This window comes from Amphiura filiformis, chromosome 10 (genome assembly GCF_039555335.1).
Source record: "Amphiura filiformis chromosome 10, Afil_fr2py, whole genome shotgun sequence".
Classification (NCBI taxonomy): domain Eukaryota; kingdom Metazoa; phylum Echinodermata; class Ophiuroidea; order Amphilepidida; family Amphiuridae; genus Amphiura; species Amphiura filiformis.
Window position 1 is genome coordinate 16,826,088 of NC_092637.1, and position 21,899 is coordinate 16,847,986.

Below are 21,899 nucleotides of genomic sequence, written 5' to 3' on the forward strand. Positions count from 1 at the left end.
CTGCCATATCAGTAATGTCACCCTTGTGAGGTAGTAACTGCGGCGGGGGTTATTAATTTTTCCATCAGCGATTTTGATTGGCTGCCTTACGACTTGGCCTGGCTCATCAGGCCAATCGGATCTCGTGTTAGCGAGCGTCCGGTTTTTCGCGCCGTTTGTTCCTTCCCTACTCACTTTTTCGGCTGAAGCAGTCAAGTTCGTTTGAAAATCCCTCCCAACCCACCCAGTATTGTAGCTGGGGAGGGTTTGGTGGGTCGTTCCCCGACTGGTGGTGTCTGGGGCAGCTGGCCAGGTCTTTTGCGCAGTCCCCGTTCCGGATGTGGGGGTGGGCTGGCAAGATATCTTGCAGCCTTGTGCTCAGCTGGGTACGGCATGTTTTTCAGGGGGATCAGGGTCTGGACCTTTTCTTTTTTGTGTGTTTCAATGGTCGTGTCCGGAAAATATTTGGAGGTGTGGTGCCCCAGGTGGGATCCACCATCAAAATCATCAAATAATATGTCCAGACTCCGTTCCCACCTTTTGGTTCCCCATCAATGGGAAATTTGTGTAGATATTCCTACATGTGTGTGCATCAGTGTGGTGCTGACTGCTTCAGCTAATTCCGCAAATCCAAAATAAAAATAAGTTAATTGGGTAGTAACAAATTTCGCTGTGTGCTGTGTTTTTCTCATTGTGCATGTAGCTTAAGACCCTCTGAGGACAACTTTTAGACACTGGGTATAGCTGATGCATGTACCCAAGTGCCATCATCGTGCTGTATAATTTGTGGAAGAAGTAGCATTTTTAGTGAAATCACGTTTTTGGCCATTGACCGGAAGTGGATGACCTTTGACCTGAAGTTGACCATGTTTCATTTGTCCCCCACCCAATGGTCCTAATGACCAACTATGGTCAACATGGCTCAAAGCATATAGCTACGGTGGCTCATTATAAGATTGACAGAAAGAAAGAAAGAAACAAAGAACTTGACAGAAACAGACCTTAGCAATTTTGCAAATTGCTAAGGAATATATGCGTGTTGGTGATGCGTGAATTATTAAAGTGCCACATTTCTAGTGTTGTTATCAAGCTGTCAAACACCAATGCCCTGCTGATGCACTTGTACAGGGAGATAATTAGGCCTGGCATTTTCGGGTAATTTTGTTTTTTAAGTTTTTTATTTTTTCGGTTTTGTAGTGTCCATGGACCTAGACCTAGATGTTTTGTGTTTTTATTATGAAAATTGATACTTTATTTTCATGTCATACTTTATTAATGATATCAAAATGCATTGAATTTGAATGCATTTTGATATCATAGAGTATGACATGAAAACAAAGTATCAATTTTCATATTAAAAACACAAAACATCATGGAATTTTTTTTTTTTTTAGGTTAACCATGAATGATCCTAGCATTTAGGTCGAGGTCCAGGGACACTACAAAACCAAAAAAAAGAAAGATATAAGCTCTCTTCCTATGCCAGAGTCTATTTTAAAGTGGAGGGATGAGGCTGTTGATCTGGTCACCCCCCCCCCCTTTTAACGCAGGATTGCCACACCCAGCACCCACTATTTGGTAGCCTAATTCATTGGGCGACTTTTGGAAATTTTCGCTGTAACTTTTGACAATTTCTTGCCCCATAGAAACCATGGTTAAGAAATTGGGCTACTTTTCAACATTGGCTCCTGTGCCTTCCGTTTCCTTTTGTTTCCTGTCCATTATAAACCAATGAGAAAAATTGAGCGACTTTTCACTTATTTGACCCACGATTTGGGCTGTAATATTTTGGCAATGGCAACCCTGCTTTAATGCAAACACTGATCTTTAGTTTACCCCTTTTTAAGTACAAAAATGTTCACACTTTTCAACAGCTAATGTCAGAAAATTTAAAACAAGCTCTTGACATTTTGTGCATATTTCCATAGCACAGTTTCACGCTTCCACTCGTGAATGGTGCTGGCTCACACTAGGATCCACAACATGCTCATCTACCAGGGGCACAGTTCTTTAACCCCAATACATTTGTACATTCATTGAATGACCTTTGAAAATGTGGGTACAAAAACTCATACTCTGCAACTTGAGGTCAAATTTTGCACTAATATTGTTTAATTGAGGTTAGAGAACTGTATCATTGGGATGAGGTCATTGTGGTCCATAGTGTCAAGACAAATGTCACATGTCTTGAAAATATCATGCTTTATGGAAATTGTAAAGCTAAAGGTGCCACATGATTTTGCCCAACAGCTATACATGTATGGCATTTCAATTATGACCGCTAATTGTGTTCATTAGAAAAAGTTAATTAACATTATGGTGGTATGCAGCTAGTCTAATGTTTTAAGTTGTTCAACCTGTCTGTGACATATGAACTAGATATGAAAATGTCTAAAGACCTGAGAAATTTTACTCCACTATAATAAGGCCCTTCACAATTAAGTCTTAGTTTCTTGTTTCATGGTTGAAAACAAGGGACGAGGCGACTTTTAATTATTAATTATTAATTATCTATTATTTTCTTTATTTTAAAACATGTGGTCGCTTCCTATATCAACCTGTTTTGGTCGGACCATGCATTTAATTATTTTACAACTATGTTTGATTTTATACATATAAGTAATGGTACAGTTATGTTCTTTGTTTATTCATCATTATAGTTGATACAAGCAAAGTCAGAAAGTAGCAAATGGAAGTCATTAAAAGTTATTTTAAAAGAGAAATCCAAAATAAAAATAAAATAATTAAATATTTTGCAATTCTCTACTTTGGACGCGCGAGGGAAACAGGAAACTAAGAATTAATTGTAAAGGGCCTAATAAAGAAGAACATAATTATTTTCATGTTCGCTATCATACCTCATGCGATACCTTCAAGAACAAAATATGTTATAGCCTTTTAAGTTTTCTTTTAGAAGGCCCTACAGCTACATTGTAGGCCTACATGTACATTTTACCCCAAATTTTGATGCAAAATGTACAACAGGAATTTGTTTCAAACTGTTCATTAATTAGGACATTGAATTAAAAGTGTACTTGATATCAATTTAAACTCATTAAATGTGAGGTCTGAAATTGGTCCGCACATCTGCACTTTATCACCTCACACATTCTGTCAGGCTGTAAAAGGTTTAAGTGCAAGGCCCTTTGTACTTGATTTCCCCTGAAAATGATTTCTAAATTTCAAAGGGATGTATCAAATAAAACTGAGGTCATCAAAGGTCATCAAGCCAAGGTCATCTAGGGTCAGAGGTCGCATGGGGTCATTGGGGGTCAAACAGCATCCCTATCATCATGCTGGTGGTGCTATCACATACAGCTACAGTGCCCTCACAGCTGCAGGTGCCCTAGTATTTTCAGAACAACAACAAAACTTCCATTATTTTCCCAAAGTTTCATTATCTGTCAAAATGTGGAATTAATTATACAGCAATCTGCCCAATAAAGAAAGGAGGCACGCAGGGCCCCCGCAGGCCCATATTCACAGGGGGTGTGGCCACCCTAAAGTCCCCAAAATCCCAATTTGCAAGAGTAAAGAGCAAAAAAAAAAATCTGTATTTAAAATGCTTTTTTGTTCAAAAATATTTTCAAAATCTGCACGCCCCCCAAAAAATATAAAGTTTCAATATTTATAGTAGGGGAGGAGATCATAGTCCTGAATTAGAGGGGCAATCTTTTTGAACACAATTTGTTTCAGGGGAAGGGGGGGGGCAAAGTTATAGATTTATGTAGAAACCATGAGGATATAATTTTAGGGTGAGCCAGATGGGTGGCCACAAGGATGATGGAAGTTGAAAGCATTTTGCAGATGTAGTGAACATGATTGAACATGATTTCAATAGTAAGCGCATCAAAACACACATAGCTAGGGCCTATATTGAGTGTACAGTGTGCAACTGTTTAACGCAAGGAAGATTTTATAAAAAATGTTCATCTGAAAAATTGTGAAGTCCCCTTGAATTCCTGTGCTGACATTTAATTATTGATCAGTCCCTAAAAGCATTTGCAGGTGTGGTGTATGGAACATGATTTGTACAGTACCATCAGGAACTCATCACTCATCAGTAGTCAATAATAAAAGCCACTCACTATGGACTTAATAGCCTCATCCCAATGGCATAGTCCAATAACCTCAATTACATAATCATAGTGCAAAATTTGACCTCAAGTTGCAGAGTATGAGTTTTGTACTCAAATCTTCAAAGGTCATTCAATGAATGTGCAACTGTATTGGGATAAAAGAACTGTGCCCTGATAGATGAGCATGTTATGGATCCTAGTGAGTGCATGTGCTGATGTACTTTCACAGAGACCTGAGAAAGGTCATCTAAGGTCACAGAAATGTCAACAACAATCCTGTCTGTGTTTTATGCATACATTTTTGTAATTAAGAACATTTAAATCATGTTAATTCCAGGTATTGTTCATGCTGCTTGTGGTAGATATTTTGATGAAGTGTTGGTGATTTTTTAATGCAGGTGTGACAGTCACCATCTTTTGAAGGTTTAAAGGGACATTCAGATATTTAAAAAATTTTGGTGGGTATGTTCCCCCAGAATTTTGAGGGGTGGGTCTTTGGGAGCTGACAGCGTACCGGTAAAAGGAGGTCTTTTGGAGCTGCGAGTAAACTGGGGTCTTTTCTTAGCTTTTTGGTTGAAAAAAACAGAAATATGAGGAATGAGAAATTTTTGGGTCTTTTAGAGCTGAAATTATCAAAATCAAGTCTTTCGGAGCTCTATTTTGGTCAAATATAGGGGTCTTTTGGAGCTGCGAAATCCAAAAGGAGGGTCTTTCGGGGAGCATACCCGTATGGTCATTTGTGTTGAGTGCCCCCCCCCCCGGGATATTCTGTTCAAAATGGTTTGCATATTGTTCTAAGATTTGCTGTTTCATCATAAATACAGGATTTTTAGGTTATTTTTTGTTGCAAGGGTTTAGAAATCCCAAGCCTAAACATTAAAAACAAATAAACATGTTGAGTGGGGGAAAGTGGTGATAACATGCCAGAATACTAGTGGCATAGGCAGGGGAGGGGGCAGCTGTGTGCCCCTTTCAATCAAACTTATCATCAGAATTACGCTTTAACAGTGTTTAAAGGAGGCTCCGCTGAAATTGAATTTCACAGTTTATAAACCAAAATGAAATAATGGCATCAGAAAAAAGCTCATATTTTTTTTCTCATAGAACCAACCCCCAGGATAGAACCCCAGTGACATTTTAGGCTTGAAATATGTTCCATTTAGATGTTACAAAAAAAATGGGACCTCATCCCCATATCTGTTGCCATTCGAAGGGTGTCATAGTTTGGGGCTCGTGCCCCTCAAATCATGAGTAGTCTGACAAAGACTTCCCCCATACTGTTCCATGAGAAATATGTTGATAAAATGTTGGTGATGATATTTTTAATAAAATTTAAAAATGAATTGAAAAAATGATAACCACCCACAGATTAACAAAATGTTTTGGTGCTGTCTTGAAACAAATTTGTCGCTGACATGGGACTTGCTTTGCTCTATGCATCACATGTAGACCCAATTCACTGCCAAATTGTACATTTGTTGTGGGTTACTCTTCTTCATTTCTCTGCCCTGAAGCTAAATAGTCACCACAACTCTTAACCCCGCGACTGTAAAATTGGAAATTTTCACGCATAGAAATGTTCATACTTTGTCAATTTTGAACTTTTTCACTTGTTTTTAAATTCACAACTAAGTTTCCAAACATTGAACTATGCACACAGTAGGAATATATTTGTGTGGTTTTATTTTTACAGTTGCTGCTTGTAATGTGAAATGCGTGAAAATAAATGTAGCGCGAAAATGTCCACCTGTACAGTATTTGGATTTGTACGTTCGAAATTTGCTTTGACATTGTATCCAATGTGAAACCGCGAGTCATGCTGATGCACTGAATATGTGTACATCGGACGACTTTTTGAAGAGGAAGAGAGTTTTAACCTCCTGAGCACTACCTGCCGATCTAACATTGCCTCTGATTGGTCAATTACATGATATCTTCATTTTAATCACCAATCACAATGGAGCTTTGCAAATAATTTGCCCCAATTTTTTGTGTGGTGAAATTATTCTAACAATGTTGCTGATTGGTCCAATTGTTAATGAAAACTTCTTTTTGACCAATAGGCAGGTAGTTCTCATGGGGTTAAAGTGAGAGGAGCAGTAATCTAGTCCGACTCGAGTGCGTACATCATTGCATGACACTTAACGGTTGCCACTTTTTCATGCTACATGTGTGTAGGATTTTAAATGCCACTGATTTGGACATTTTCTGGATCTGGATCTGGATAAGGTTAAGTCGGCAGCTTCAACTAGCAAAAGTCGTATTTTTTGAAGCAAAATGAATTAGATGAGTTCAAATTACCCTCTTTATATTTGTGTGCTGTTGGAACAACTCCAAACAGCTCTATAGACCACTTGACATTGTTTATCAACAAAGGTGAGGGACTGGTCTGTTGATATGCTTGAACGAACCGCTGCACTGTTCAATGGCTATCTTGTACTATATGAAATGTGGTGGGCGATTTAAAATGCATGTGCCCTGAGCAAACTACGATGGAAATGGAAATATTATATTGCTTCCTTGACTCGTTAGATCAGTGTATTTTAAAATATTAAAAAAGTATGCTGCAATTTATGAAGGAAAATGACTAAAACCGTAAAATGTGGCTCATGCCATTCCACTCGCCTTTAAGACTGATTACCCCTTCTTGTGAAAATCAGTAGATCATCGTAATTTATAATGCGCCGTGACTAAGTTTTCAACTCAAAAGTCACCCAATTGCATTCTTTTATGTCACATCTGGCAACATCTGTGCATCCTACATGTACATTATCTACAGTAGCATATCCATCATTGAGACTGCATGAAGGAGGAAAAATAGATGCGTACATTTTTTGTGTGGCTTTCTCTCATCTGTCTTGTACTCTCTCTAGCTCAGTCTCTCTATCTCTTGCATTAATCCCCTCTCTAGCTTTCTCTCTCCCCTTTCTATTTCTCTCTTGCTCTCTGTCTTGCACTCACTGGGTAAGTCGACACAGCAGGCTGAATCTGGATTGAAGCGCATTACTGGGATGTGGTTCATTCAATGTGACCTCCTCTTGTTCGTGCAGACGGCATTGTGTACAATGTATGTGCACCCTATACACATATGGCATTACATCATGAGCACCTTACGCTCACATACTGTAACACACTTACAACATAGGCTTAGGAACACGGGGGATTGGCCCCCTCAATAATTTTGGTGCGGGTGGGGGGGGGGGCTAGAATACCTTTGAGCCCCCCAATAATCCTAGGTGAAGTTAAAAAATTATGATTAAAGAGAGGGAAAATGGGTGTTTGTGACCTATATTTTGCACAATTTTCTGACTCCGTGGGGGGGGGGCCCCCTTGGGCACCCCCTCCCCAGGGTGGCTCACCAAAATGTATTCAATTCCCCCCCCCCCCCCAAATGTTGAAAATGTTCCTAAACCAATGTACAAGAAACATGCGCACAACCTGTACGCAATTGTTTCCCGGATATGGATTTGAGTGCCTTGTAGACACTTTCTATTATGGATGTGCATCCTGGGCAGAGCTGCCAACTCTCCCTCTTTTCGCAGGAGACTCCCTACTTTTAAACCTTCAGAACCCTTAATTTTGGTCATCTCCCTGAAAAGGAAATGGTTTTGTCCATTAAGATGTACACATTTTGACAAATCTCCCTGATTGCAACTGGAAATCTCCCTTTTTTTCAAGATTCAAATGTTGGCAGCTCTGCCTGGGAGATCACATTGAAGCATTTTAATATGGATCTGACTCATGTGGAGTTAACCCTCTATCTGTCATCTGTCTTGCTATGTCTTGCATCTTTTCTCATCTCGCTCTTTTTCTCACTTTCATCTGTCTTGATCTCATCTGTCTTGTTCCCTCTCCATCTCTTGTATGTATCCTCTATACTTTGATCAGTTCGTAATCAGCGGGCCTTATAACATCACATCTCATCTTTTGTTTCGAGAGTTGTCTTGTGACATCTTTATAATCGTCAGCATGCTACATGTATGCAAGCATCTCTTGAAAACAATGTGTTCATTAGGCGCCGGGGGGAGGGGGACCTGTTCTGGGCGGACATATTGGATCTCTCTATCAGGATCTTTTGTTTCGAGAGTTGTCTTGTGACATCTCGCTTGAATCATCATGAATTATTATTTCAAGTCCTACACTTTGGCTACTTTCTTTAACACACAAAATAGGCCTACAGACCAGACAGGTCAACTAATAGAACTCTTAACGTGGGTATACTTTTTGGCGTACTGGTAAAAACCTAACATTTCCCGCCCATTACGAGCTGATCAAACTATAGGCTCTATCTCTTTCTCTTGACTTGCGCTCACTCTTTCTCTTTTTATCTCCCATCCTATATCTCTCTCATCTTTCTCTCTGTCGTTTTCTTTCATCTCAGTCCTGAAATATTTCAGCTTTTTAGCAGATTTCATCTGTTTTGTTGCTCAAATTTCCATGTATTCTTTTAATTTCAGTTCAATTTGAGCTATTAAATTCAAATATCAGTTTTTTTTAGCTCCCTCTCTTCCGACTCTCATTTCCCCCCCCCCCCTCTCTCTCTCTCTCTCTCTCTCCCTACTCTATCTCTCCATCTCATCTTTCTTTCTCTCATCTTTTTTTCTTCTCCCTCTCGAGCTCCCCATCTTTCCCTCTCATCTTTCTTTCCCCCTTTCTTTTCTCTCTCTCATTGTTCCCTGTCTATTTGTCTTCCATGCCATTTGATGTGGCTGTCTTACCTAAGCTTGTAAAGCCACTTAATCTGCAGTAAATGCAAGATGGAGAGTAGTGCAAGGTTGGCACTTTGTGGGCTCGGCTCTTGATCCTATAAAAATCTGTTAATATTCACTCATGTAAAAGCAAATTTGTGTGAAAACAATGAAATATTTATAATTGTCAGCATGCTATGCAAGCATCTCTTGAAAAAAAGTGTTCATTTGGGGGGGGGGGGGGGGGCCTGGTCTGTGGGTGGACATATTTGCCAAGTAGGTTCTGTCGATGGAATTTTTTTCCTACAGATCACTGAAAGCTTAAAAATCTGAAAATCGTTTGCCAACATTTTTAGAAAATTTCTTATCAACTTCAATCAAAAACCATGAGGCTGTTTTTAAAACTAAAGAATAAATCCTCAATAGGTGCAGAAAAAGGTACTCCGCGACAGGGTTGCCAAAGATTTTAAGCCTGAATTGCAGGACAATCATCAATTGGTTTGTTTGGGACGGGAAACAACCGGAAGTTGCAAGAGCGAATCGAATGTTGAAAAGTTGCCAAATTATTTGTTGTAACCATTGCTTTATACTGTGGAACAGAAAATTGTCAAAACCGGAGTGGAAAATTGTCCCACTGGGCTACCAAATTGAGGGTTTGGCATCCCTGCTGCATGATCAAAACAATAACCATTTGTCCTTTTGGCACTAAGTTCTTGTTTTATATAATGTATGTTCACTAGTCAGCAATGGGAGATCTGGACTGATTGGGTGCTTTACTTGAGTTGAAAAATGAGTTGATTTTATAAGCATCTAGTATCCAGGTAGCCTCTATATTTATTGGTAGGATTTATACATAACAGCCTACGGTGGTACTCACAAACTTTTTTCAGCAAATTGTGTACAGCGTCGCATTTGAATGGAGCATGAAAGCACCAGGGATGGTATTTAGAGGAAGAAATTCTTGATGAAATGTAACACATTGAAAGGATAGCACTCAAGGTCCCTTGTGTAGGATGGTGAACAGAATCCCACAATGCATTGCTCACAGTTTATGATACCTTTAAAAAAATGTGTTGTAGACAGTTTGTCTCTGTATCAGAGTTCCTGCCAGCTTTCAAATCATTGGGACCCCAGAATTGTTTCGGGTTTACAATTTATAGCGTGGGTCCATTTCCTTAACTTTACGAAGCTTTGCAAGCAGCGTTCGAAATTTTGGTTGTCCGGCTGCCCGGGACAACTAAAAAAGTCGCCGGACAACCAAAAATACTGATTCGGTTGTCCGCCAGACAACTCATAAATCTAGCCAAAAGTCACATTTGTAGGCCTACGGACAACCAAAAACTTAGACGGACAACCAGAAATTGTAATCTGGTTGTCCGTGGGACAACCATTTATTTTTCCTAAATTCGAACACTGTTTGCAAGTCTCAAAATCGTTTGTAACTAAACTTACATTACCCTTCGTATAAAGCAATAGGGATTTACTACATGGACCTTTCATAAAGTCACGTCTAGTATTGGGTATTCGCAACTTTACGAATGGTTACTTGAGGGTTAAAAGTTTAGTGAAACGGACCCCAGGCTGGGAAATAAAGTTGGGACAGGGGCCATTTATCTGTCAATTTCAATATTGTCGCGTATACAGAGTGCACATCATGGCTATTCCTTTATACATGTACCTCACATTCAATTGGATATTATATCTGTGTACTTTAGGTCTTGGGCAGAGGGTCAAATTTTGAGGGATTGATGAAAATGATGGTTTTATCCATCAGCTGTAGAAAACCGTCCACGGTTAATCGTTTGCTATTGGTAATGAATTCATTTTGTCGCATAGTGCATCAATGGTAATAAGACTGAGGAAAAGAATACCTTGTACCAGAGAAGATGCTTGTACCATGTAATCATGATTAATGCACAGATACTCAAAGTATAGTGATTAGTGTGAATGCATTACCCCATATCGGCCTGCATGTCTAATGTGAATTCCAGTCCTAAAATATGCTATTCTAGTTGAAATCCACACACCCCCTATGGAAGACACGACCTTAATCTCCCACAAAGGGAGTGTGAATTTCAAATGGGGCTACCTGAATGGGTGACTCCATTTGAAATCTACACCCCCTGTGTGGGATATTAAGGTCATGTCTTCCATAGGGGGTGTATGGATTTCTACTGGAATAGCTTAGAGCACACTGCTTGGAAGGGGCATATGAAGCGATTAGCAATTCAGAGAAGTCAAGAGAAGCGAAACAGATAACATTCACTGTATAATTATTGGCATTTAGGCAGTGGAAAAAAATCTTGTTTTATGTGCAGACAGACTTGCCAAGTATGGTTGCAAAACCTTAAATGACCCTATCTTAGAAAGCTAGAAAAATCTGAAACGTTTCAAGTCAATCCATGGCCAAAAATGGATGTTTTATGCCAAATCTGCAGGTGTTTTTTTCCCATCTAGCCCCGGGGCACTCACATGTTAAGGTGGTACGGGTATGTCGGCGGTCAAGGGTCCCGCTTTCAGGCTCTCCGCAGTTCCTTAAGCCCCACATTTGAATCTAATCCAGTTCTTTGAGCCCCAAACTCTGACAATTGTAGCTCTTTAAGCTCAAATTTGGAAAAAAATTGGAAATTGTTAGCTCAACAGTCTATAATTTGGCCCAAATTTCAGTTCTTCAAGCCCCTATTTTGCCCGAAAATCAGTTCTCAGTTCCCAAAGTTCGGCGCTCCGCGCCGCACACCCCTACCAAAATTTAAGTTGAGTGCCCCCCCCGGGATCTAGCCTTAGCATTATGAGCAAATTCTAACCCTAGGGGGCAGACACTGGTATCCTACTTCAAATTTTAATTTAGTAGATATCTGAGATATTAAAATTCAACAGTTTTGCAGTTCTCGGCACAGATCCATAAAAATCCACTTCCTGAAGTTCTGGGCACAAAATGCAAAATTCTCAGATTTCACTCAAGAAGTGAACTCCTCCCCACTGGAACAAGTTTCTCAAAATCCATTCTTGCAATGATTTTCTTCATTGCATCATGTAGGCCTACACTACTGTATACATTGTGTAATTGAAGACCAAATTAAAAAGACTAGTTTGCGTATATAACCGGGTGACGTCCTGTTAACCAGAACAAAATATGCCGTACTGTGCAGGTCAGCAGCCAATCATGTCGCGCCTTTGCCCTGACGTCAGACGCAAACTAGTCTTTTTAATTCGGTCTTCAATTATACATGTATGTGACATTTCGATGATGCTCTGGTATGTATAAGCTGCTATGCATTGTGGGATAGGTCCACTGGTCACCATGGTCAACAGACTTGAACAGTGAACACAGATCCTTGTCAATTTTATTGTAATTCACCTGCCAACAAAAAGGTGGATATTGTAAAGGGTGGTATTTTTGTGGCATTAAAATTTCATGTCTTGAAGAGAACCAATGTTTCTGTGACATGAACATTTTCTTGAATTTATACATTTTAAGGGCTCAGATAGGGACATTTTCGCCAGCCCATAGGGCTGGTATCTAATTCTGAGATGGGATTTGTGTACACTAAAGATTAGCTAAGATTATAGCCTTCTTCTATTGGTATGAATTATTTTTTTTACTTCTTGTGGTGGAAATGTTTTTGATGTCTGCTAATTTGATTTGCAAGGAAAAGAAAGTATGTTTTGCCGTTTCAACGAACGAAAACGATTGAGTATTGCCAAAGTTATGTTTGAAATAATTATGACTTAAAAAAGTTATCATAGGTTAGGCCTACACATATAAACATAAACTTGTTCAGCAATCAGCATATCAAAAAAATGACATGGTCAACAATTAGTAATTAGCAGAGAATGATCACTGGAACAAGGTAATATCAGTGGACCACTGAGCACAGCATGATGTTTGGTTGCCTGTGAGTGCATAATTGATATGTTGATAACAGATCTAATAATGTTGTAGAATCAAAATCTTCATTATATGGACCACATTGGAGTCAAAGTAGCCTAATTATCTATCCTATCCTATCGTGTTATGGATCAAATTGACTCAAAATGTTATTGATGATATTATTGCTATCTTTAACATCAGTTTTGTCTTTTCAACGGGAAAAATCCGATGGAAAATAAAGTTTTTAGGGGCTAGCTATAATATTGAACAATATATCCCATATTTTGACATGCACAAAATAAATAAATTATTGTCTTACTTTATAAATTATAAATACTGTAAAAAGACGCATAACTAAAGTGAGGCCACTTTCTATCTTTTTTATTTGATTCATAAAATTACATTCAACAAAATGATTGAAGACTGAGAAAACACACAATGCAGACTATTACAGACTGGAGTAGGTAAGATGCCATGTCCATAGCTTTGCAGGAGTTTCGGACTAACAATCAACACATTCAAAAAAATACAGTGAAGATTGTAGTGAATGATCAATCCTTTATCATGTGCTTGCCACTATCTACTTTATAGTAAACTATACATTGCGAAATAATATAAAATCATTATAAAATAAAATGTGCATGTAAGTTGAGTTTACATAGCGAATTAACTAACAACTGCCGTGTATTTCTTGATTTTAATTATAAGCGTGGGTAAAAAGCAGTAAAGACAAAAATACAGAACAATTTGGAGTAATGAATTAAAGAGTTGACAGGAGTTATAGGAGTTAATGCTTTTTGCTGTTTCAGTGTGCATGTTCTCACCATTGATGGTTTGGTGAACTGTCATGTAACATGGATGTAAGCGTGATCCTAAAATGCCTTTCACGGTGACCCAAACTATTTACAAGACCTCTTCTGCATTGAGGCTGGCCTTCCTTTTAAAGGAATTTTATCACATATTTTTGGGGACCTGAGAGCACTTCAGACCATGTTCAGACATATCAAATTGCATAATTTCTAAAACCAGGAAGGTCCTGATATCAAATAATTTAGATTTTTTGAAATTCACAATATAAACACATTCTATAGCAAATGATTAAAAATTTATATTTTTGATATTTAACAGTCCTCAAAGTAAACTTTATAAATCTAAATCTATTTTAAAGTAGCTGGGATGAAAAGCCGCCCGATCAATTGAAAAGTTTGACCTTTCATACTGAAGATATAGATATTTTCCCCCCAAACCTGAAAAAATGTATGTGTTTTGGGGGAGAAAATCTATACCGGTACTGAACTTCATATATGTCGAAAAAATTGAACGATGTATGGAAAAATCTGAATAATTCATTGTCTGTAAATATGTTGACAGATATTCTATAAGCGTAGGATTTTAATATCAACCAATGGATTTCTATCGGGAGAAAATGTTACATGATTATCAATTTGTAATGCAATTATAGATCATATGTACATATGCCATTAGAGCAGTGTTATTAAATTTGTGGTGAGCCATGCGTGTGTATTACTATACCTGCATCTATATGACATGTAAATGTGCCTATATAATTTTATGTTATAAAATGAACATCCTGTACTCTTGTAAAGGTTGATATTATTATCTATTGGAATGTAGGGGGAGGGGGGTTAGGTTAGCAGTGGTGGAGCCACAGGGGGGGCATGGGGGAAAATGCCCAGTCAAAACTCTTGCCCCCCAGTAAAAACCCAAAATTACAAAAAATCCCTGGCGCCGCCACTGTAGGTTAGTTGCTCATTTACAATAATTCCAACATTCTTCAAGGTGCTGGAGTTTTCAATTAGGGTACCCATTCGTCATGTTGGAGAACCCTTTAACTGAGTTGATAGTTGATAGCTTTGCAAAAAATGTCAAAAGATAGCGACAACTTTCCCAATGCAAAATATTTGTCTATGCCTGAATGAAAGGAGGCGCAATTCTTCTTTAAATCTCTCCACATAACATGGGTGCCGACTGCAGACTAAGTTTCAATTTATTTTAATTCACAAATTTCAGAATTGTAAATTGCCATGACCATATTTGGAATCAGCATGAAAAATGCATTAAAATGAGTACAAACAAGCCTAGTGTTGGTTCAGTGGTTCTTGAGATAGCTCTTGATATTTTGAGAGAATATTTCAAAACTTACGACTTTATGTTGAAGCCTATGGCTTGCACGCAGAGCATTAAATTTAAATATGTTGTAATGATGCAAGTTGCATGTTGTTAATTTTAAAACAAACACACTCATTCATATGTGTACAGGTTGTATAAAAATGATTGGTACCAATAAATTGTTGATGTTTATTGAAAAGCCTGCCTCTTCCAAATGCAACATTGGATATGGTACTCTTGAAATGTCCCGAATGTATAGCTTATGGCTTTTTATACAATAATTAGTCTACAAATTATTTGGATCGTATGTTGAAATTTTACGCGTCAGACTCATCCATTATCAATGACAATTGATGGGTATCTGTCATTTTGATACAGCTTGTAGATCTGTGCATTGTACAATATTTGCTCTCTCCAGACTTTAAAAGTAGGCCCTACAGTTTCTTAAGAATTTTTAAAACTAACTTGTACTGCACAGTGGATGTTGTATTTGCTCCGAATTAAAATCAGACTTGGAAAAACATAGAATCCAGGAAACCATAGCCACAAAATTGGAGGGAAATTTTGAAATTTGACGGGCTATTTTATTTCCCTTAGATGTAAGAAATACATTACGGGAAATGTTGCTAGATCTTGGAATAACATTTATAAATTTGGCTATGATCTTCCTGGGAAATGATTTTCCAGCCCTTGTTTAAAAAAAATTCAATTTAAGCTTGTATTGGTTTATCACTTTGAGTCACAATGGTCTCATTACAGTGGCAAAGTTCAGTATCCCCCTATAAAATATTTACTCAAAATTTGACCTGGGTTGTCACAGAATGAGTTTTGTACCCAAGACATGTTAAAGGTCATCCTGTCAAGGTACAAGAAAAATAGCATATTGGGGTTGAGAAACGTGCCTTGACAGTTAAGCATGTTTGGGATCCTCCTGTGGTATCATAGAGATTCAAATATTACATTGTAAAAAATGATTTGATTTTTGTCTTCCATTTTCAGATAACTCTATTAAATTCCGTGGTGAATTCACAATCAATGGAATTGGTGGCGGAACTCTGGACTGGATGGAGGATCTCAGTAACCCACGGTCCGAAACTTACACAGAATTTTCAAATATTATACTTCCAATGGTATGTATTAACACTCTGAGCACTACCTGCCGATCTAACATTGCCTCTGATTGGTCAATTACATGATATCTTTACTTTAATTACCAATCAGAATGGAGCTTTGCAAATAATTCACCCCAATTTTTTTGCGTGGTGAAATTATTCTGTTAATGTTGCTGATTGGTCCAATTGATAATGAAAACCTCTTTTTGACCAATCGGCAGGTAGTTCTCATGGAGTTAAGTCTGATTCAGACTTCCACACAGGGAGTGTCAATTTCAAATGGGGTTGCCAGAATGGTAAACTTCATTTGGAATCTATAGATGAGTTGACCTCAATGTTTATCAACAAAGGCAAGTGACTGGTATATCGATATTTTTGAGTGAACCCCATGCAACCACTACACTGTTCAATAGCTTTATTGTGATGTGGCGGGAGTTTTAAATACGGGAGCCCTGAACAAAATATGATGTGGGCGCATACTGCCAGGCAAAAAACAATGGATGTTGTGGTGATGCGTGCGCATACTGCCAGGCATTGACGTCAGAAATCAACTCATCTACATGTATACCCCTATCAACCTATAAGAATACTCTGATCAACTTCCACTAAACTTGTGTGTAAACTTAATGCTAACCTTCAAAATTGTGGACAAAAAAGCTTCTCGTATATTGGTTATGAAACTGGAGCAAAAAAAAAGTTGGCAATTCTAAATATTTATGTATTATTACTATTATTACAGATTCGGCAAGCATTAGAATCTAAGAGAGCTACTAGAAAAGGTCTTCAGAACATCTCAATTCTAGCATTTAGACACGGTAGTATCATCACAGAATATGAAGCCAGCTATAGTCCAGAAAGCACAATCACAGCCGACGAAGTTAGAAGGTCGCTCAAAGATGCTATTAGTACTAAGAACTTTGGAACTCTTGAAGTGGACCCTAAGTCAGTCTCTCTTGTCACAGGTAGGTACACTAAAAAAAAGCGCACTGATTTATAGTGCGCTACGCACAGGCACAACGCCTAGACGTTGATCCACAAGCCTCAGCACAGCACACTTTATACAGGTTGTCGCTGACCACTACGGCCCCACAACATTCCATAAACAAATCAGGTACTTGCTGTTTCAAGAGCGCATACCCTAGAATTCCACAAATAACATTCGCAACCAGGATCAGCTCCCCGAGTTTCGTACGGGTTACAACGAGACAAATTAGCAGTTAGTTCCTTGTCCAGGGGAAATACAAGCTAACTCAATTTTTCCACAAGAGCGCACTAGGCACTGCCAGGGTTCAAACCCACAAACTCTCGCACCATAGTCGAACGACTTAGCGATTGAGCTAGCTTGACTGCTAAGGACCACAATGGTCTCAATGTAGGGCTGCTATAAATATGCATTTTGCAATAGCATTATTTGCAGCGCAAATCACATATTTTGGCTCTAGATGCATTTTTGACACTTGGGGAAAGGAAAAATCTAGAGCTCTACTTGAAGCTGCACCTAATGAAAGCGCACTGACGTCACTGCCACATTAAGTTGAAAAATGCCACAGTGGTATCATAGATCATCATTACAGGGCCAACTTTTACAGAAGAGCTTTTTTACGAAAAGTGTTTGTTATTGGCAAAAAGTATACACAATGCCATAGTGGTATCATAGATCATTACAGGGCCAACTTTTACAGAAGAGCTTTTTACGAAAAGTGTTTGTTATTGGCAAAAAGTATACACAAGGATTATTTTGATTCTGTTCAGGACAGGTACATGTAACACACAGGGCTGGGCACCCCCACCCAAACAGTTAGGGGTAAAATTTGCTAGCACTTGAGGGATATTTTGCCGTATTTAGCCCTTTAAATTCTTTGATTTTGTATCAAGTCGCTTTCCTTTGGGTTTCGTCACCATTTTTTCTGTGGCTTGTTGCTTGTTTTTCTGAAAGGAAAAATTTCTACTAGCGCTTCACAGCATTTGCATGCTTGTGGTAAAGTGTGCCCTTGCAGGTTACGCTGCAAGTAATGTTGTAATATATAGGGAAAATAACGAGACCTGACCACATGCTCGTATTGACTTTATGTATTACTCACTGGAAACTTACGGCACTGCCAATAAAATTGGTTACTTCCCAGTGACCTTGTACATTTGTAATAATATCATGTATTGATTGGTATCGGGGTCATGTCCGATTAATCACCAAACGCGGTATAGCTGGCTATTACCAAACGCAGTATAGCTGGCTAGGACTGCACCAGCTTTGGAGTGGGTCTAATGCATGATTAATATTGAATCGTTAAAATGTATATGTCTAGCGTTGCACTTGGATGATTATATCAGAGACTTTGTTGAGGATATATAATTGAAAAAAGGCAGTAAAAAGGGGATTACTTATAGATTGTTTGACAGATCTAGTGATTGATGTTTTGCATAATTGTAGCTTATTTATATTAGCGTGACATGTCGTTGAGTCATCCCAGTTGCAGCCAAAAAGTAAATCCTATGATATAAACTTAATGTCTGCTGTTGTACGTAGAGATAGACCTACGTACGTAATAATAGCTATTATCATTTGGGTTATCTCTGTGTACATGTGTCAGATCAGAGCTGAATGGCAAGGCTCGTCCGGTGGGGATTTGGCTCGCATATGGGAAGCGTGTATTAGGGATTATGTGCACCTGTGTTGGCGTCCAGTGGTGCGTTATTTCTGTCATTGCTCTCTGTGTTAATATCCTTGCTGACATCATTACATGTACATACCAACTATTTTTGGACCTCTATGTCTCGCAAATGGCAAACACACAAACACAGACATACCCCAACCTCCTTTCCACCAAATTTCAAATTTGAAATAAAAATTCCTTTAAAAAAGGAATAGGGCGCCCAATGGGAGCTTTGACGTGATGTGCTGAAATTGGGGTGGCGCAGTATGTAGGAGACCCCCCTTTTCACCATCGCTGTCAACCAAAGACCCCCATTACCAGCACGTGCTCTGTCGCCCAAAGACCAGGCTATTAAGGGGCGCACCATTAGACTTCACTAGGCCCCGGCAAAAAACGCAATTTTTTAAAGTAAAAAACGAGATCCAAAGTCTTGAAAAGCGAGATTTCCCCCGGAAAATGATACAAGAAGCTTTAAAAACGCCCCGAAAATACGAAAATCTGAAAAAAATAAATAAATAAATAATTCCATAAAAAAGCCCTCTGTTGTTCAGATTCGGTCAATGACAACAATGAGGATGTGCTTCCTTTACTACCTTGTCGTCAGACGGCAAAAAAGTGACAAAAATTTGACCTTGAATTATGTTTTATAGTCAAAATATTCCAATAATTCAATAAATATAACAATATTTGGCCTAAACTTGAACTCATTTGCAATGAAATGTCATTTTTTATTAAGTAAACCATGGGTTTTGCACCTAGCAATGTGGTTGCAATGCTGTCGAATTCTGCAATCTTTTCCGATGTTGAAGTTCATTTCATGGAATTCAACGAACTTTTATGGCATAAAGCAACATTTTTATAGTAAGTATTACTGCTTGGGAACTTTCTTAAAAAGCGAGATAATTGGTTAATAGCGAGAATAACGGCGTGAAAAGCGAGATCTCGTTTTTTGCCGGGCCTTAGACTTCACCCACCAGTGAGACTAAAAAAAAAAATTTACCTCACTGATGAGTAAAAAAACCAAAAATTTCCCCCATCCAACTTTGTATAAAAATTGTATTAAAATTGAAAAAATAATTTTTTGCTGCCTTTGGAGGCGAAAAAAAAAAATTATGCCTGACCCAAACTCCCATGCCCCCCCTGAGAATCTAATGGTGCGTCCCTAAGACCCTTTTTCACCATCGCTGTCACTTTGAAAATATGGGCTATTTCAGTTGAAATCCATACACCCCCTATGGAAGACATGACCACAATCTTCCACTCAGGGAGTGTGAATTTCAAATGGGGTTAGCTGAATGGATGATTCCATTTGAAATTCACACCCCCTGTGTGAGAGATTCAGGGCAGGGGGGGGGGGGGGGATATCAAAATAACAAATATCCTCTGGGCAATTCCCCTTCAAATGAAAAATTCACAATTGAAATGATCCAAAAAATGAAATAAAACCCTGGAACCCATTGCCATATTGTCTAATATTAAAAACACACCCTGGGATGGCAATTTTGGTCAGTTTCATTGAATTTTTGTTTTTTGTTTTGAGATTTTGAGGGTTTTATTTAGAGAAAGGGGTGGGCATTGGACAATGGTACACACTCACACATGTACACTGCACTTAGGGACCATTCACAAACACTTGTAAGGGGGGGGCTGATGCAAAAAAATTTTATTGCTAAAAATTTCAGGGCCCCCCCTTTTTGACATGAAAATTATCGGTCAACCCCATAGAAAAGCATATAAACTCAATTTTCCCAGAAAAATTTGGTCATTTTTTTCAGGGCCCCCCCCCTTAGGAGGGTCAACAATTTTCAGGGCCCCCTTTTTGCATCAGGCCCCACCTTACAAGTGTTTGTGAACGTTCCCTTACATACATGCACTCCCCCTACACACCCTTCACACACAATACACAAATATAAAATTACACAAGTATGTACAATGTATGCAGATCCTTTTTTTTCCACACATGAAAAATTTACGCCTTTCATGAGCATGAATGCGTGCATTGCACAGGTATTTCAAAATACATAAATTAAAAGTATAGATTATTTTTGAGAGCTTGCCAAGGTTAAGTTTAGATGTGTAGTAGAAGGTTAATTTTTAAACAGTTAGTGGAAAAGAATGGCAGGAAAGTATATGAGGTCAACCATTGTGTTTGCGAATTTGATTTACAAGTCAACAATGCCCACAAAAGGAACAATGGGGAACAAATACAATGCTAACCACATTTTTGTTCTTCCTGTTCCTTGTGTGGATCTATCATCAATCATTGACATTCCTGGTTCTTGTATTTACTATTAGTTGGATATAATTATTTATGAACAGATTTTTTCGGATTTATTAATTGGTGTGTGTAGCCTACATATATATGTTGTATGTGTTACATTTTTTTTTTTTTCCCAAGATGTTTTGTCCCATATCACAAGAACGGACTATAAAGGGGCAAGAAAATGATATTTGTGATAGAAGTGATAAAAATAATCTAGTTTTGATCTAAATGATCAATAGTTTTGATAAAAACTGCTATAGATTTGATAGAATTTATATATATCTGAGAGATTTGATGGTATTGATATCTGATAGAAATGATATTTTAGAAAGCTTAACTCTAACACCGCAAACACACATACAAACATTAACAATTCAAATTGCAAGCAATCAGTGTAATGTGTTTTAAAACAGGTACATAGTAACATAGTGCATACCTGTACATGTACCGGTACATGCACCCCATACCGCTTGGAGGTAGAATCCGTATTTAGAACTACCCAAAAGCTTCCGGAAAATAATATTACAAGAAACATGAAATCGACTATTAAATGCTGCGACTTTTTTTAGATGAGAAATTGAGAATATTAAATTAGACTGGGTTGGATATGGGTATCTCCAGGGTAAGATTATAATCCACTCATGAATACTGGAATATGATACGGGATGCGTGAAATTGACAAGAGTTGATTTAAGAAAAAAATCGAGAGAGTATTGTCGTGAAGGCTTAAAATATTAGTGTTATCATGCAGTTTTGAGAAATATAGCAAAAATGTTCTTAATATAGTGATTGAGGATTAACAAAGGGTAGCAGGTAATTATTGATGAATCGATATTTGGGCTATTTCAGGTGAAATCCAAACACCCCCATAGGGAAGCCATGACCTTAATTTCCCACATGGGGGTGGCGGGGGGTGTAGATTTAAAATGGAGTTCAGGTATTAACCCCATTTGAAATTTGCACCCCTTAGCTAATAAAACTAAGATCCTAAGGAGGATGTCTGGGACCAAGGGAATAGCCAGGGGGTGGCTTCCCCCTCCCCTGGGCTTACATACACTGACCTCAAGTCCACAATTCACGGTGAAAATTAATGCACACACCCCCCTCCACACACACAACCAACCAA

General features: G+C 38.3%; 1 protein-coding gene across 3 annotated transcripts in view; it reads left to right on the plus strand.

Annotated features, from left to right (window-relative positions):
- LOC140162573 (uncharacterized) overlaps window positions 1-21,899 on the plus strand; it is a 104,703-nt gene that overhangs the window by 36,197 nt on the left and 46,607 nt on the right. For all 3 annotated transcript variants that reach the window (XM_072185831.1, XM_072185832.1, XM_072185833.1), the window contains 2 exons: window positions 15,747-15,877; window positions 16,599-16,821. In XM_072185831.1, coding sequence (XP_072041932.1) covers window positions 15,747-15,877; window positions 16,599-16,821 — 354 coding nt within the window. The remainder of the gene's footprint in view (window positions 1-15,746; window positions 15,878-16,598; window positions 16,822-21,899) is intronic.